Source organism: Crocodylus porosus, unplaced genomic scaffold (genome assembly GCF_001723895.1).
Source record: "Crocodylus porosus isolate Cpor-Errol unplaced genomic scaffold, CroPor_comp1, whole genome shotgun sequence".
Taxonomy (NCBI): Eukaryota; Metazoa; Chordata; order Crocodylia; family Crocodylidae; genus Crocodylus; species Crocodylus porosus.
The window spans coordinates 29,123,089-29,141,807 of NW_017728951.1; the positions used below are offsets into that span (position 1 = coordinate 29,123,089).

At 40.0% G+C, this 18,719-nt stretch overlaps 1 protein-coding gene across 2 annotated transcripts in view; it reads left to right on the top strand.

Moving 5' to 3' along the window:
* Positions 1-18,719, top strand: part of DUSP11 (dual specificity phosphatase 11) — a 44,164-nt gene that overhangs the window by 19,653 nt on the left and 5,792 nt on the right. Inside the window, exons 2-10 of one of the 2 annotated variants that reach the window (XM_019555902.1) lie at positions 1,145-1,189; positions 1,762-1,837; positions 5,917-6,048; positions 8,759-8,882; positions 11,546-11,606; positions 11,712-11,758; positions 12,166-12,241; positions 13,749-13,847; positions 14,560-15,483. In XM_019555902.1, the coding sequence (XP_019411447.1) occupies positions 5,977-6,048; positions 8,759-8,882; positions 11,546-11,606; positions 11,712-11,758; positions 12,166-12,241; positions 13,749-13,847; positions 14,560-15,483 (1,403 nt within the window). In that variant the 5' untranslated portion in view covers positions 1,145-1,189; positions 1,762-1,837; positions 5,917-5,976. The remainder of the gene's footprint in view (positions 1-1,144; positions 1,190-1,761; positions 1,838-5,916; positions 6,049-8,758; positions 8,883-11,545; positions 11,607-11,711; positions 11,759-12,165; positions 12,242-13,748; positions 13,848-14,559; positions 15,484-18,719) is intronic. The other variant, XM_019555901.1, reaches the window with a different exon arrangement.

An 18,719-nucleotide genomic window follows, 5' to 3' on the forward strand; every position in this document is an offset into this window, starting at 1 on the left:
AGGGGGTGTCTGGGGGGCTTCGGGGGAGTGGGGGCGCAGCGGGCTTCACCCGCGCGTCTCTCACCGCTCCGGAGCCTAAGTGATACAACAGAGCATGGTTTCAAATCATGGCCTAGTCAACTATACCACAATGCCATTTAGAGAGATTGATGACATGTTTTTTTTTAATATAGTACCTTTGAGAAAAAGAGGTAGGGATTATAATGCCTGTTTTATGTATGTGGAAGCCAGTGGGTTTTTGATGGTTGAACAGCAGGCTGCTGTCAGCCAGTCTCCCAGTCTTTTTCTTACTTCAGTTCTAGAGGAACTTTGCATCTAGCTAAGTAAGTGCAAGTGACTTCATTCTCCATATTCTTCTCTCAAGTGTCAGAATAAGTTTAACCCACTAAATCCCAGATTTCTGCATTTATGTATAGCAAGCAATTCCTGTCTCCACTGTGTAATTCTGGTGTAGAGTCTAGTAAGTCATGTAACCTGTCATGAATATCCCTATTACCAAACCCCTTAAAGTATCTCTTTGTTCAAGGGGTTCAGAATTTGAGTTTACTGTATAGCTTCATAAAACCTACATGTGTGGCATGTGGTCTGTATCTTAACAACTCATTCTGAATATGCATGTACAAAGGACATGCAAAGATGATTTTCAAAGGCTTGCAACTTGGTCAAATTGAAACATTTTCACCAAAATACTAAAAAAAACCGCTCCAACTTTAGGATTTCTCCATCAGACATTATCTTTTTCCTTTTGGCCTATCAGTAATAGTGCTGTCTAAAAACATGAGGTATTGGCTTTAAAGTTACGTACTTTTTTTTTTTTTAACGTAACCTTCCTATTTTTAAGCTGTTAAGGCAAGGGAAAAAACTACTTCAAATGTCTTGTTTTTACCATTTCATGCAGTTTGAAATTTGAGAACATTTTTTCGCCTTCTAAACGTAATCAAAAATGTGTTTGTTTCTTGTGTTGAGTTTTTTAGGAGGATGAAGATCAGTTTTATAAGGAAGCTCTGGTTGCAGGATTAAATATGGAGAGCTAACTCTTCTATATGCAGTTTCCATAGTTGTGGTGTTATGAAACATCTTTGGTCTGAGAAGTGTTAATTCTGTATTTTAACTCTCCTAAATAATACTCCTGATTTGCTTTCAGCATCTCTTGAGCGTCTCGTTTCCTGTTCCCCTCTCCCAGTAAAAGGTTAATTATTAACATTATTAAAACGTGTAATATTGAAACAAAACAAGAAATGTTTCCACAGCGATGATAGAAAACTTTTCCCCCCGCTTATTTAAAGAGAAATAATTTAAGAGTGCTTAAAAAGACACATTTTTAAGGTTCTCAGCTCTGATTTTGCACTTTAATGAAGGGGCTAGATTTTCAAACAATAGGTGTTGAACGCTTAAGAAAACTGGAATAATTTGCTTTGGTGCTCAGTTAAACCACTGGATACTGATTTTTAATTTTAATCTGAACATGAATATGTTGATGGATTATGGAAAACTAGAAACCATTTGTATCCTTCTCATCTGGGAGTAATAGAAATTGATGTTTATAAGACATTTCATATATCTTGATATTTATATCCTAGCCAGAGAGGTTAGTACCATTTTGTACTTCAGCTGAGGAAAGATTATTTTGCAGAAGAAGAAGCTTTATGCCAAAATAGTGTTGGTTTGTTTTATGTGGGAATGCAGTCTTTTGTATCAAGTAAGTGTAGTTTCAAAGCATTAAACAATTCAGGAAACTATGTTGTTGTGTTTTTTTGACAGATGGCGGAGTTTGACACCAGTTGGACAGCCCATACCAGGAACTAGATTTATTGCATTCAAAGTGCCTTTAAAAGGGGTATGTCTAAAAATGCTGTTTCAGTAAATCTGTACCGGTAGCAGCAGAAAAATGGATGGAAAATAACATTGTCATACAAACTGCAGACTAGACCTGAAATAAAGATCAGTTAAATTCTTTTGCATTCAAATTATTTATTATGTTGTCCTTTACTAGCAGGCTTCCCATATAATATTCCATAAGCCCATAATTCCTTTTTTACAGAGTTAATACTGATATTTCAATACACTTATTATCTTATAAATCATATCCATCTCTCTAGCCAATTGGCACTGTTCACTTCAAATATTAATTCATTGATTACAGTGTTTCTGAAATATCAGTTAAGTCTCAAACCAGTTTCATCTTTGTTATTTCCTGAAACTGCTATAAAAAGATTCCTAAGACTGGTGGTTTTTATAATTAAATAACTGTCTACTTGACAGAAAAGCCCAACATTAATTTAGCATGAATTATAGATTAAGGCCCCCTTTGAAAAGGTACATACAGATGTGTGTCTCTGTCTCACCTGTTACTGATTTCATAGGTCTGGGGAAAAGTATTCTATTAAAAAAAAAATTTTTGCCTAACTGGCCTCTAATCAGGTTTGATGCCTTCATTGGATTCTAACAAGTATACATTTCCATTTTAATCTTGTGCCTTTAAAAACTTGAGGGTAGAGGCAGTCATTGATCTAGATTTAATACGTCGTGGATATATTAAAGAATTTGCATATTTGACAACATTTTTTTAACCTTCACTTAAAGCCTGATAAAACAGTGCTTCAGTTATGCAGGGAAAGAAAGCTTATGGTGTTTGGGTTTAGGGGGTTTTTTTGGGTTGTTTTGTTTGTTTTTGGTTTTTTTTGGGGGGGGGGAGGGTTAACTGGCCTTTTCATGTATGAGCTTAACAGCTCTATAAAACTAGATATCTTTCTTCCATTGTTTGTCCACACATATATTCCACTCTAGTTATGCGTGTGCTCCATGTGTAGAAAATTGACTTCTTTTTGTATTGCAGTGTGCAGTAGGGGCCAGGCTTGCACCTCATATGAACTCACAACTGCTGTAGCAGAAGGTCCTAAGGAACCTCAGCTAGCATTTGGTTCCTTCTTTCTGTAGGCGGATATGAACTGGGTAGCAAATCTTCAGTATGATTCTCTTCATTGCTATTGGTCTTTTCCTGGTATCAGCTGCAGCCTTTCATAGCAGTGGCAGACACTGCAGTACCAAATAAACTTATACAAAAGTTTTCCATGCTGAAATTCATAGTGGTGGATGGGTATGATCTCTAAGGGCATGATCTCTGTTCCTCTGCTTTTACTTGATATAGCATTAATTCTTTCACATAGTCCCAGTGCCCTAATTGGGATTGCATAATCTATGGTGGGAAAAGGTCTGTGCCTTTGCTGTGTCTTCCACAGAGCACAGTGGCATGTCCGCACCCATCTATCCTCATTTTCCAACATGGGAAACTCATCTTGGCCATTTCAAAACTCTGGGCTTATGATCTGTGTAAGAAGCTATGCCACAGGTATACTGAAACTCGGGTCTATATGATTGCTTACAAGGTTTTTCTGCCCACTCTTTGAGGTTTCACCATTCAAATTTGGACAGACAATGCTAATGTGATATACTGTGTCAACAGGTATGTGTGCATAAACAAACTTTCTCATTTTGTCAAGGGACAGCATGTCTTTGGAATTAGTGTGCTCCATCACATTCCTTTGGTAGGGATCCACCTATTCAGTCTACAAAAAAAATCAAGCAAGACCTACCTTGGAATTTTCAGAGAATCAAAAATTGTCAACAACATAGTTGTCTTTGACACATTCCTTTACTTGGTTTGCCTGGCACTTTGAAGGCTTTTGCTACCCATATCAGAAATAGATATTTCATGTTTCATTCTAAAAGGGAATGTGAAACTGGTTTACAATTTTCAACAATTTTCTCCTACCTCCATGGAGTTTAGAATTCTTCTATGATTTCCTCTTGATACCTGTTTTTCTCAAAAACAAATAAACAAAAATACAGAACATTGTTGGTCTAATAAAAGATATCACCTCTGTCCATGAGCCCTGATTGCAAAAATATAGAATACAGCATTGGCCCACAGATATGGCTCTTGCCTGATTCATCTGTTAATCTATCTGCTTTGACACCTTGCCTTTCACCATATTGTATGTAGATTTTTTGAAGTTTTTGCCTGAGAGGAAGCTTCCCCTTTCCCAGGATATCACCTTAGCTCTGAATAAATAGAATCTGCCTTTGCACTCTTGCCAACCTGTCATCTTTCAATGAAAACTCTAGGGATTATTAGGGGAGAAATCCAAGTTCTCATGACCGGACCTCCATACTCCGTATTTAAATAAGATCCATTGTTGTGATTTGCCACAAGATACTCTCAGATATCTTTATCTCAGCCAACCTATCCAGCTGCTAGCTCCCTGCAGCTAAAAGCCATTCTTCTCCTCTCCGAAACTGTTCACAGAAAGGGTTATCATTCACAGAAAGAATGTTGTATCCAGCCCATCAGTTGTCCTGTGGACTATCCAAAGTACAGCAGTGCAGAATTTGGGTTCTCTGGACCCCAGTGGACATGACTATCAGCTGTTGCTCCCTGACTCCTCACTGGTGCCCAAATGTAGCTCTGTGCAACCACACACCCCCATCTCCATGCTGCTGCCTAGCTAGAAATCTGCACTGTTGGACAGCAGGTGGAACATGGGGCTTGTAATTTGCTCAGAGCCCCATTCAGGCAGCAGCGTGGAATTCTGGCCATTTGGCAGTGCGAGGGGCATGAGTCAGCACAGCATCGAGAACCTGCACCAGCTGCCACGAACCCTGGGTCCTTGCCAATTCATGCCCCCCGCTCCACACTGTCCAAATGCTTGCTGCTCCACACGGATGTGTGCAGCCACATGACCCTAGACCCATGCTGCCTACTTCATGCTGTATTTATGTTTTCTTCTCTATTATTCCTTTGCTCAGATTTTATAATCACAAACCAGCTTTGGTAGTACTCTTGCAGTCACTCTTTTAAAGTACTCTTTTTGGGAGTCTTTTTCCCATCTCCAGACTTGAACTAAGGGCTTATCCCCTGGGGTGGAATCTATGTGGACAATTGCACTTGAGGAAGAAAAAAGTTATCTACACTATGGTAACTGTTTCTCCTTTCAACTAATCCTGTGTCCTACAGATTTGCGATTCTTGGTGGCAAAGGAACTGGGTGACAGTTGAGGCACTGCTCCTTTTATCCTTTGTAAGCATTGCAAAGACATTCAGGGCACAGGAGGAACCACAATGGATGTTGATATTCAGAAAAAACCCAGTCTTGTATACATGAAGTATATGCACAAGTAGAGAGGAACTCCTATGAAGAACTGCAGCTACTGTTGAGAGAATAATATTTTTTTTCTATGGTTCCTGACAAGAAAATTAACTACTCTTTACTTGCTAGCCTGCAGCTTAGTAGCTGTATGATTATTTATATAATTGCTCCTACTACTATATGATAAATTTAAATGTAGTATCTCATAACTTGAGTGACAGAGGTGAAGAAAAGGAATATACAGGGATAAAAGTGTCTGCCCAAACTATGCAGGGAGAAATGTCAACAAGAAAACAGTCATTATGTAGGATCAACTGATAAATGGGGATTTTTGCAAGGCAAGTGGATAATATGTTAGTTGTATCTGATTTACTGCTATCAATGTTAATTTAGACTACTATTTTCAAAATTGTTCTTTTTTTTAAATTGCTATATGTATCACTTCGCAGTATTTTTAATTGAAAGAAGTGATTAACAGTGAGATTTATAATTGTTGTGCGTAAAGGTTAAACTGCTCCTACATTGTTTTTCTGACTTATCAGTGTAGTCATAATATTATGCAATAAAATCAGAGATCTATGTCTTTTCATCATATTTATCTAGGTGCATTTATTGAATTCAGATAATATATTGATATAGGTTTTTTTATATACTTAAATGTTTTGAATGCTTGTTCCTTTTGGTTCTTGATTTTATAACATAATGTTTAGACTTTTTTATTCGTATCAAAATTTGTGATGCAAAATCTTAATCATACTTCTTTATTATAGGCAATTAACCAGAGACTTACACCAACCCAGAAATTTACACCAAAAGATCTTATTGGTGGAATGAAAGCCCTTAATGTGGAACTTGGATTAATTATCGACTTAACGTATACCACACGATACTATGAAGTTAAGGTAATATTGCAATAATAAGAGAATAAAAGGCATAAGATTTAACTTAGCATATTATTTCATAATGTTTAGTAGCAATCTAGAACTGGAATAAACAATTGAACATTGAGTCTCCAATAAAAACTAAAAGTAGTGTATTATGTTGTAATTTTACCCCCAGCTAGTTTTCATTTGTGGCCTCATGGAAGAGTGTTTGTTTGATCTTACCTAATATAGTTATATTAATATTTATATAATTATAGCTTTCAGAATCACTGATCAAAACTCCAGTGTAGCTACATTGTACAAATACCACAAAAAATACACCCCCTGCACTAAAGACGGATTCTTTTTTTGATGAATGCTAATATTTTAAAGTGGAATGTTTCTTTCACTCTTCTCTTGTTTGAGTGTATTTCACAAGGTAGACATACCTTGATAAATATTTTCTAAAAAACTTACTTGTTGGCCTGTGGAGTCAAACCAACTCTCAGGATCTTAATATTACGCTGTTAGACAGGAGGGTATGACACAATTGCACGTATACAAACACACAAATCAATTAAGTGCATACACACGCACACTACCAGCTCAGGCACATACGCCTCCAAACCAGCCTAGACACGTGCGTACCTATCACCAATTCAAGCACATACACCATACACCCCAAAAGTTAGACACAGATCACTGATTCGTATATCATGCACACAATGATGTGTATGTGTATACACAGTCACCAGTTTACACACATACAACCCACCTACACATACACACAGGTAAGTTCCTAACTTGGATGGTACAGTGTATATGTGTGTGCTTGGGGTACCTGGGATACTTGGGGGAAGGTTCAGGTGAGCTAGAGAGAGTTAAAGTGTAGGGAGTGAAAGTTGCCAGAACCGAGATTATAACTGGTGAACTACAGAGAAGCTAGCTGAGGAACTGAGGCTTGGGTTTACTTAAGGTAGACTGGGGCTGGAAACTGAGGCAGACAGCTGAGATATTGGGAGGGGCAGATAAGTGGTGGCAAGGAGGAGATAGCCAGGAAAGAAACTGAGGCAGAAACCTGGTTGCTCAGTGGAAAAGGAAAAGGCAGTAGGGATAAGACAGTGGCAAACAAACAGGGGGGTTGGAAGAGAAGCAGAGTCCAAGTCCTTGGTTGAAGAGGGGGTGGAAAGGGGTTTTTGTCCAGCAGGTGTTGCCCAGAGGGGGGTCACCAGCATGGCTTCTGGGTGGATAGGTGGTATGACATGGTGCTAGTCCAGATGGAGTAGGTCTGTCCCTGTGTGGCCCTAGTGACAGGAGGCATGCCCAAGCAAGGGTCAGCCCCTGGTGTACTGAGGCTGTGTGCTCCATGCAGGGATGTGCAGCTTTGGGTGTTTGTAATGGTGGGATACAATGGTAGAGTTGCTGGTTCTGCAGGGTCTTTTGTCTTTCAAAAGCTGGGTTCTTGTCTCTGTTCCTGGGTGAGGTCCGTGGTTCTTGGATGAATTAATGCGAGGTGATGGCCCGGTCGTTACAGGCCATTCAGTAGAGGCCTGCTACCATTGTATTTCAGTCATTCCCAATCGCTCTCATACATCTGGGAGCCAATTTACATGGGAGGGGTACATGAATTATACAGTTGCAACACAGGGGTGCCCAGGGAAGAGGACACAAAATGAAGGCTTGACATACAAAGTGGAAACTTGACATGGCTTACACTAACTTACATATATAGGCCTAAAACAGTAATCACACAATATAAAAGAAGTACAAACATAATAATTGTCACTTAGAAAACAGTAGGTATTGATATCAAAATAGCAGGGAACTTGTTTGCAAAGAGCGGAGAGAAAAATAAAACTTACTACCTAAAATAATATGTTAAAGCTTATCCTACATCTTAGCTTACTTATATTTATCTATAGGGAATAGAGAGGGAGAGAAAGTCAGAAATGGTTGGGGAAGGAGAGGGAATACAGTTTAAAATAAAGAAAAAAAGAAAAACTGGGGGTTTTGCTACACACTTTGAAATTTGTTACCTGCTAATATTGAATGTCCTCCTAATGTATTTTTGAGGTAGAGTAGCTAGGAACATTGTTACTAAAGGTTAATTCTGAAAGGTCTATATTCTAAAAAAAAATATAGGTGACAGGCCTGAAGTGTGATAGTATTTGTGAAAACTTATTAGACTGTTAGTTCAAAGTTTACTGCTTAGTCCAACTCATGTGCCTTTATCCTAACCAGGAGGTACTAACAAAGTAGCTTGTTCCCTAATGCAAGCCTTGTTCATTTTGCTTCTGCCAGTATAGGTAATCTTACAAGGGGTGGCCTTATTGTCACTCACAAGTTGCATGTGGTCCCTCAGGCAGTTTAAACTGTCCTGAAGAAAGAAGCAATTGGAGAGAAAAATAATGTTCTTATTTAGCTGTTGATTTTTTTTTTTTTAAGTTCTTGATTATTGTTTATACTAAGAAGTTACTTAACAGCAATTTTTTATTTGAGCTGGAATGCTGTGCACATATCATTGAGGTATGTATGTCTCAAGTTGTGTCCTGTAACTTTCAGTTGTGCCAGTATTATGGGTTATGGCTAGAAGAGTTAGGAAAGTTGGCTACCCTTGCCTTTATAATTATGAAATGATGGTTTTCAGTTGCTATAGGTATGTGTTTGAACCATCAGTATTTCTAAATATATAAGTCTCTCTTATGGTGGTGATTTAATGATTGTTGTAATTTTTTCTCTCTGTTGCTAGGATTTACCTAAAAGTGTGCAGTATAAGAAACTTTATACTGTTGGACTTGAAGTCCCTGATAATGCTACTATTCTACAATTCAAAAAATGGGTCAGAAAGTTTCTTTGGGAAAATGCAGGAAATGGTAATTAACATTTTTAATGTTATAAAGGCCAAAATATTGTTTCAGTATCAACTATATGATTTATTAATCACAACAGATGTTCAGTTTTGTAAATCAGGTTTCATATATTTTTCTCATAGTATGGTCCAGTTTTTTACCTTACATTTTGGGAACTACCTTCCATCCTTTTTGTAATTATGGTATCCCTTTATCAGTTACTGCATTGTTTACATGGACTACCTTCCTAGAAGTGGTATATTTTTATATATATTTAATGTGATGTAACAGGTACAAACAAGATGATATAGGACCATGTGACCAGCTGAAGGTTCACAGACCCACTTACGGTCCATAAACCACAGTTTGGGAGCTACTAGAATTGTTCTGCATATGCTATGCAAGACTTTCTTGTAGTTTGAAAAATCAAGTACTACTTTACTTTGCCGTTCATTGTCATTAGTAAGGTTTATCATTAGGGCTGTGCGAGATTTTGCCAGCCATTTCATTTTGACACCGTTTTGATCAATTTCGAGGTCGAAACAGCAAAATTGGAATGAAAAAAAGGTTGTTGAAACAAAACAAGGCTGGTCAAAGTGTTTCAACCATAGGCTGGGGATGGGAAGTCAGTGCAGCTGGGCTGACTTCCCATCCCCAGCACAAAATCTGACGGGCCGGCAAGTCAGCCCAGCTGGGCTGCTGCCCGGTCTCCCCCCCGCCCCATGCTAGATCGTACCAGATGTGGCGAGGCAGCCCAGGTGGGCTGCTTTCCCCACCCGGCACGATCCAGCATGGGGGACTGGGAAGCAGCCCAGCTGGGCTGACTTCCCATTCCCGGTGAAATTTGAAACAGCGTTGAAACAGCCTTTCTGTTTCAGTGGAACAGAACAGCTGTTTCGACGCTAAATGAAATTCGATGTGAAACACATGGATACTTTCAATTTTCACCTGAGAGCTGACCATTTAAGACTAAAGTAAAAAGCCATTAAATACTTCATCCATTGTCCATTATTAGACTCCTCTCCAGTCAGTGAGAAACATTCACTGTTTTTTTTGATCTCCCTCTTGCTTCTAACATACTTATAGAATGTTTTTATTGCCTTTTATGACCTTTGCTAGCTGCATGCCTCTTACATTCATCCTTAATAACATGGCCAAGTTTCTACTTTTTATGAGATCCTTTTTAAGCTTCAAGTCCTTTAAGAGTTCAGTAATAAGCCCAACCAGGCACTTACTGCCCTTCAAATCCTTCTTTCTTGTTGCAATAACAACATATTTTTGTGCCATGAACATCATCTCTCTTTAAGGAGCAACCAATCGTCCTATCCTCCTTTTTCCCCGTCTGTGCACCCTTAAATTTTCAACACTATCCATAAACAGCAAATTGAGCTATCCCCTTCACTTTGGTTTCTCTGCCATGTCTATTATTTCCCTTATACACCATACTCTTAAATAATACTGCTCAGCAGTCTGCATACTGCTATGTTAGTTGCCCAGCAGATATCACAAAATTAGTCTCCTGTAAGCACCAGGTCTTGTGATTCACTTTTTTAAAGAAAAAGCCTCATCCAGTGCCTTCATCTGGTTTGATAATCTATAGTAAATGCCCACCATGGCATCCCTTCTACATTAATTCCATGCAGAGTCCCAGAGTCACTTTTGGTCTGTTCATATTCCCCTGGCAGTATCAATACCTACGTGGATCAGCTGCATGGGCTAGTAGTAAGAAGACTGGATGCATCTTCTGCCACCTTTTCTATAATAACTTTGAATTAAGCTCCTAGTAGGCAACAGACCTCCTGAGACAATAGGAGGCATCCAGCTGCTGACTGGACCATCCCCTGGGGAGAAGTGTCAACTTTGTTTTCTTTTTGAGGGCAGTGGCCTTGATGCTTCCAGCCTTTGGGCTTTGCTTCTTCTGTCAGTGAAATAGAAGACAGTGCTCTACTTCTGAAACCCCCAACAGTAAAGGTGAAGAACAACGCTGACAGGGGACAGAAGGAATCTAAGAGGTGACCAGCTGCCAGCTTTCCACCTGGCTGTCTTTGGCAGGGACATGTTACCCACAAAACCAGACCAGGACCTGGGTATAGAACCATTAGAGGTCAGAGGCCATACCTGGATACAGCATGTGAAGGAAGAGCTAGCAGTGGATGTGGTTTTAGTGACGTGATATTTCCAGCCTTACAGTACTTAAAATCTTCTAGTATTGCATTTAATTACCATTAGATAGGCTGACTCTAGTGTTTTTGCTTTTGTAAGGACTTTGTAGACTGCAAGTGAACTCTCTGTGGTTGCCTGTAATTTTAGTGATTGTTTTAAATTTTGCCCTCAAAGTCGGTCATGTCTTGTTCTAATTACCTTACTCAATTTCTTGTGCTGTCTTGTGGATTATAACTATATTAGTTGTGCAGCCTTTCTTACTACCATTTTCTCATCTTTTCCTGCGTTCTGCTGAGCTAATCTAGAGCCTCTTAGGTTGGGAAGCATTGTATTAACTGCTGCTACACCTCAGCAGGAAGCACACATTCTAGACATACACCCTTCTGCTCCTCTCATACAGGCTTTCTATTAATCATTTTGTAAAACCTGTTAACTAAAGCTGTTTTACTGGAAAAACATGGATACTTTCAATTTTGCATTAACTCTTAAGTAATTTAATTTTTCACATTTACCTTTTTAAACAGATAAACTCATTGGAGTTCATTGTACTAATGGAATTAATAGAACTGGTTACCTTATATGTAGGTAAGTATTCCACAAAAACTCAAGTAAATGTTTTCATTAGAGTAGTATATTTCCATCAATCATAACCAAACTTTTTGGAGGAATAATCAACCATTTCTTCCTCAGATACCTTATTGATGTTGAAGGTTGGGATCCAGAGACAGCAATTCAAGGTATTTTATATATCTTCATTAAACTTAAGGCTTTGTGTCTACAGCTGTTCTGTGACAGGCCCTTTATAGTTCTCTCTTTTATGGGTTTCCACAAAAAATGCATCTTGTTGCAGCTTCTGTTGTAGGTAGTACTTGAGTATCATCAGGCTTTCACCATCTTGAGAGGTTTCCCTCCTTCAATACCTAATTTGTTTTCCCTCCTTTAATACCTAATTTATTTTAGTGGTTTTCTAATATTTGAGCAGCCACATAACTACTGTAGTTACAGTTGTAATGTAGTTTGCTCCAAAAATGTCAGTTTGCTGTAGTTTACCATCCTAAAGTATAGAAAGTGACTACATTTTTTGGCAGCTGGATTCTAAGCAGATTTAACTACACACACTTATTTTTTTCAATATTTCCTATAGCTTTTGGTGAAGCTCGAGGCCATCGTATGGATGGTCTAGTATATCTTGCAGATCTCAGAACTCAACCTATGAGAAGGTAAGCAGAGGCTTTTAATTTTGTATCTGAAAATATTACTTGCATTTGCAAGGTTAAGTTTCAGTTTTAAATGCTGTTGTTTTATCCTGGTAAGCCAAAACTAATCTTTTTTTAGTAGACAGTGTGTATCTCTTAAGACTTTTGATATTAATTGCATGAAGTGCAGTTTACTTTAAGTTTATCTTCTGAGTTTGTAGATGAGAAGGATTGTTAATTTTTTTTTTTTACTTTTTAGGCTTTCAGTTTCATTGAATGTTTCTTGTTCTTGTGCTACCATGGTAAACATTTCTATACCACTAATTATTTTGTCTATTCTAGAGTAAGATGGTTGAGGAACAACTTGAAATTCTTTTATCCCAATTGCCAAATGATCGCATTGCTGTTGTTGAATTTCTGCCCCCCCTCCCTTCTCTTCTTTTTTTACTTTCTGTCAGTCTCCTAAGGCAGGGGTTGGCAACATACAGTCTATGGACCAGATCTGGCCTGCAGAGCCAGAGGGTTTTACCTCCGCCTGCACCTGTGCTGGGGCTAGGCAGTGAGGAGCTGCGCTAGGGCTGGACAACTAGATGCTATGCCGACGCTGCTGCTGCTGTTTTCTCCCAGGCCTTGCTTTTGCCTGCGGTGTATGCACAGCTTCCAGCCAGTGGGGAACCAAGTGGGTCTGAGCAACTTCCAACTGTGCCTGTGCTGCAGTTAAGGGAGGTGAGGGGAAGGGGTGGGGGTAGTCAGGAGGAGGAGGACAAATGGCAGCAATGTGGACACAGCTTCCAGTTGCTTGGTCCCAACTTGGCTTCCAGCCAGCTCAGAGCTGCCCCTATAACACAGGCAGGGGGAGAGAAGTAGTAGCAGCACCTGGCCACAGTGTGGATGCAGACATCCCCTCCTGCTGCTCTGGACATGCTGCCAAAGCCACCTGGCCTGTGCCAGATTGGAGCTAGGTTATTTCAAGCCATTGGTTAGAACAGTTTTTCCAGCCCTTGTATTAAGGGGAAAAATATTCATCAGCTGGCATACAGTGTGACTATTAAGCCAACATTCCCTGAACTCTTTGTTTTTTGCAGCTGGATAAATTTTTATGTACAATAAAAGCTTTGTTATCTGTCACCCATGGAGAATGAGGGGTGCTGGATAACAAAATATGCCGGGTAATTGAGAGGCCCAAACAGGTGTCTTTGCCTGTTCAGGCCACCGTGTCCAAGGCATCACCACCCCTCCAGCAGCATCACTGACCCTCCCATGCGCCCTGCACAGGGCCCTGCACAGCCTGCTATGCTTTGGGCCATGGTGGCTCAGCAGCACAGGCTGCTTTGCCCTGGGCCGTGGGGGCTCAGCAAAACCAGAAGTGCCTCGGTGGGCACTTCCAGTTTCACTATACCTTACAAGCAGGCATTCCAGTTAATAAAACCAGCTTGTAAATTGCCGGTTAAAGGAGGATTTACTGTATATTATTTCTCTTGGTTCTATTTTTATAAGGAAATTTGTAATCAAATGTTTTTATTTTTCCTAGTAACCTTGGAATGGATGTATGGGATTCTGATGATATTATGCCCCCACCAATTGTGATGGAAGGACCTGTAGATAGGTTTCCAAACGAAGATTTCCATGGGTAACTGACAAATGTGTCATTTTTAAAACTGTGTACCATGAAAGATAACTAACTCGGGACTAGTAAACTGGTAAATAGAGAGATACCAATTAGACTTAACTAAATTGAGACTTGTTTTAAAACACTGAAAGTATCCTACATCTTGCCAGTGAGGCTGCAGTCATAAAAGAGGTCTTCATTCAAAATATATTTATAAAAATGTTAAATTGTGGTAAGAAGATGAAGGCCCAAGTACAGGGGGGCTGGATGTGATAATCTGTAAATTCCCTTCCAGCCCCTAACAGCTATGAAACTATGAAAGGCATGCTTTGATAGAATGTCTACCTTTAAAAGGGAATAAGAACTTGGGTTCACTGGGAAAATTTTTATGGTACAAAACTTATCATGTTCTTTGTGTTGTTTGGTTTTTTTGTTTGGTTTTTTTTTTTGTTTTTTTTTAAAGGGATTACTTAATTCTGCTTTTCCATAACATTTCAGTACAGTGGTGATTTTTTTATTTTAATTTTTTCCTTGGAGGCCAGTTTATGTTTACCTCTCTCTAAGGCTAGTGAATTGTGGTGGATGTTTGTTGTAATTTTTCTTGTCATCTGGTTGTTTCTCCAATTAATCTAATTGGAAAGTTAAAGTAAAAAAAATCTTTTTTTGGAGGAGTTAAAGTATTTATACTCATATATTATAAAGATGCTATTTAACACATCAGTTCTTTTTGCAGACCTGGGAAAAGATTACGAATTTATGATGACCACTCTCATGATGATTTGCAAGGGCAGTTACAGTTGAGAGATTTTGATTTCATTAACAAAGGACCTGGACAAAGACGAAGACCATTTCCTGATCACCAGTCTCAGGATGACTTACGAGCCCCAATGCAAATGAGAAATTGGGACTACAACAGGGGACCTGGGCAAAGGATAAGACCTTTTCCTGACCACCAATTTTATGATGATTATCCAGAAGAAATGCAGCTGAAGGAATTAGATTTCTGTAACAAGGGACCTGGACAACGACTGAGACCTTTTCATGGCCACCAGTCTTATGATGACCTGCAGGCAGACAGGCAGTCAAGAGACTTTGAATTTAATAGGGGCCGTGGACAAAGGCAAAGAACCTTTCCTGACCATGCCTCTCACAGTGACTTGCAAGGAGACATGCAGCCAAAAGACTTTGATTTTGTCAACAGGGGTCGTGGCCAGAGGCAAAGGCCTTTCCATGACCATCAGTCACATGATGAGTTTCAACCACAGATGCAACTGAAAGATTTAGATTTCATCAACAAGGGGCCTCATCAGAGATTGAGACCTTTTCGTGAATACGAATCACATGATGATTTACAACCACAGATGCAGCTGGGAGATTTTGAATTTGTTAACAGGGTTCATGGGCAAAGACTGAGACCTTTTCATGATCACCAGCCTTGCAGTGACTTGCAGAAGGAAATGCAGTTAAAAGATTATGATAATAAAGGGCCTGGACAAAGATACCGACCTTTTCATGATCATCAGCCATATGATGATCTACAAGAGCAGCAGCAGTTGAACAATTTTGATTACACTAATAAGGGACATGGACAAAGGTTACGTCCTTTTCATGACCGTCCAGCCCATAATGACTTGCCACCTGAATGGTCTTCAGACAGGTGAGGTATTCTTTTGCTGTTACAGCAGGAAGCTAAGCTGTGGTAGTACATCCCTCACTAAGAGCCAAATAGGAAGCGCTAATCCTTGTCAAATTATTCAGTGAAATTAAGGATAATATGCTATTGGCTAGCATTTTACCCTTTAACCTACTGAAAGGTTTGTAACACCAAGATCTAGAAGTTGGGATATTGTGACCTCCACAACCCAATTTCAGGCATTTTGTGCTATCCTGAGTTGGAAGGCTAAATAACTTTGAATTAAAGTTTTATGCATTTTCACTAACTGTTCATAGACCCAAATGCTTGATTTTATTTCATTTTATAGTTTGCATTTCAAAATCAGTCCTTAGGATTATTAAATACAATATTTACTCAAATCTAAGATGACTGAAATTAGATTCTATACATGGACTATCTATAATTTTATTGTAATTTTCCATGTATAGAAACTAATTATTGGAGTGCTAAGTCTTTTTAATTCATCCCCCTCACTGCTACAAGGAGGTAAGTGGTATGGGGAGGTCAAGCAGCTTGCCTCCAGCTTGTGCCTGCCCCCCCTGAGCCTCAGACCCCCTGCTTCTGTTTCTGCCTCTGCGCTTCCCCCTCCCCCTAACCTCTCTACTCCCCCTTTCACCCTTCCCCCTCAGCTTCTCTGCTTCCTGTTTTCCAGTCCCACCCCTTAGCCTTGCTCTACACCAGCAGGTTCTATCTGTGTTTTAGCCTGGTTTACTGAGCAAGGCCCTAGCCCAGCCGCCTTAGCAGCCATGCACGCCATGTGCTGTTACTACAGTGCTGGGCTGGGTCATGCTTAGTGCCCCAGGCTGCCATGGAGAAAGGGTAATGGGGAGGGGGAAAAAGAGATGGGCGGGTGGGGAATCAGAGACTGGGGGGGTGGGGGGAGATGGGGTGCAGAGGTAGTGGTTGGGAGGGATGAGGCATAGGCAGCATCTGTGGACATGGCCCCCAGTAGGGGCTGGAACCTAAGCTACAGCAGCTGCCTGTCTCCCTACCATTCTTGTATGTGATTCTAAGATGAGTTTTTCTGCATGATAAATAGGGGGGAAACCTTGTCTTAAAATTTGAGTAAATACAGAAACACACAGTTGACAACATACCCCAAAAAGTGTTAGATTTCATTTGCTTATTGTATTAGTCAGAGGTGTCAAACCCACCAGAGCTGCTGGCATGGATCCCAGCCACTGACATCCCCAACAAGGCTCTGTAGCTGGAAACTGGGGAGACGGGCTGAATTTCCAGCCCCTTAGGAGTCCTGTGTGCCAGATCTTTCATCCCCCTAGTATAGGTAATGGTTTGCTAGAGATCCTTCCTATAAAATATTTCAGTGTTCTCCGTAACAGACAGTCACCTTATTAATAAATGGATTCAATAGTAAAACTTGCAATATTTGCAAAATATACTTGAATTCATTTTCACATATGTTAGAGTACTAGAATCTTAATGTCCTATTTAATGCCTTTTAAGATCATAGGAATATAGGGCTAAGAAGGCCTTCATGAGGTCATCCAGTCCAGGCCCCTGCTCAAGGCAGGATCTTCCTTGACTGAACCCAGTCAAATGTCTGTTTTGAACTGCTTTTGAAAATTTCTAGGAATGGAGATTCCATGACATCTCTCAGTAGCCTGTTCCAAGGCTTGACCACCCTCACAGTCAGAGAATTCCTCCTAATATCCAGCCTAAATTTCCCCTGCTGCAGCTTGAGTCCATTACTTCTAGTCCTGTCTTGTCCCCTACAACTTCTGAGAAAAGCCCATCTCTATCTTCTCTGCAATTGCCCTTCAGATACTTAAAAACTTTTATCAAATTCCCCCTCAATCTTAACTTCTCCAGACTAAATAACCCTAGTTCTTTGAGATTTTTCCTTATAAATGTTGCCTCTGAGGTCTCTAATCCTTTTTGTTGCTCTCCTTCCAATCTGTCCACATTTCTTGAAGTGTGGAGCCCAAAACTGGACATAGTACCCCACATAAGGCTTATCAGTGCTGAACAGAGTAGAAGAATCATTTCCCTTGATCTGCAAGTGAAACTTCTATTAACATCCAGGATGCTGTTTGGTTTTTGAAGCTAGAGTACACTGTTCTCTTGTATTCAGCTTGTGGTCTACTGTAACCTGCAGGTCTTTCTCTGCAGTACTGCAGCCTAGCTGCTCAATCCCCACTTGTGAATGCAATTATTCCATCCCTAGTGCAGGACTTTGCATTTGTCTGTGTTGAATCTCATCTGATCAATTGCAGACCATTTTTCTAATTCTTCCAGGTCATTCTGGATCATAGGCCTCCAGAGTGTCTACAACTCTACCCAACTTGGTGTTGTCTGCAAATTTGTTAAGCATGCAGTCAGTCCCATCATCTAAATCATTATTGAAAATACTAAACAATACTGGACACAAGATAGACCCCTGAAGAATCCCACTTGAAACCTCCTTGATACCTAGACAGTAAGTCATTGGTGACCTGTTCATTGAGTACAATGATCCAACCAGTTATGTACCTTAGAGTACTTTGATCTAATCTGTATTTTCTTAGTTTGTGAATGAGAATGTCATGAGGGACAGTGTTAAAAAGTTTTGCTAAATATCACATCTACTGCTCTGCCCCCATCTGCAGTCTGTCACCTTATATAAGTAAATCAGGTTGGTCAGCATGACTTGTTAGTAAAGCTGGTGGCATGTTGGCAGTTTCTGGTCACCTTGTTCTTTTCCAGGTGTTTTGCAGTAGATTTCTTGAGGACCTGCTTCATGATCTTTCCAAGAGTAGAATTCAGGCTGACTTGTCTTTATTTCCCTGGATCCTCCTTCCCTTTCTGAACAGTGGGAACTACAGTTGCCCTTTTCCAATAATCTGGGACCTCATCCAACCTCCACAAGTTCTCAAAGAGGATAGCCAATGGCTGTAAAATTACCCCAGCCAGGTCTTTCAGGTCCTTGGGTGCATCCCATCCAGCCCTGCTGACTTTAAAGCATCTAACTTCTCTAAGTTATCTATAACCTGTTCTTCCGCCACTGTAGGCTGTTTGTCTATTTTCCTGTCTCTGCTTCCAACTGCACTCGTCATATAGTTGCTGCCCTTATTTGGGAAGCCTGAAATAAAAAAGGCATTAATATTTCAGGTTTTTAGGCATCATCCATTTTCTTCTGTTTCATAGATTTCATAGACATTAGGGCTGGAAGGGACCTCGGGAGATCATCGAGTCCAGCCCCCTGCCCAAAGGGCAGGAAG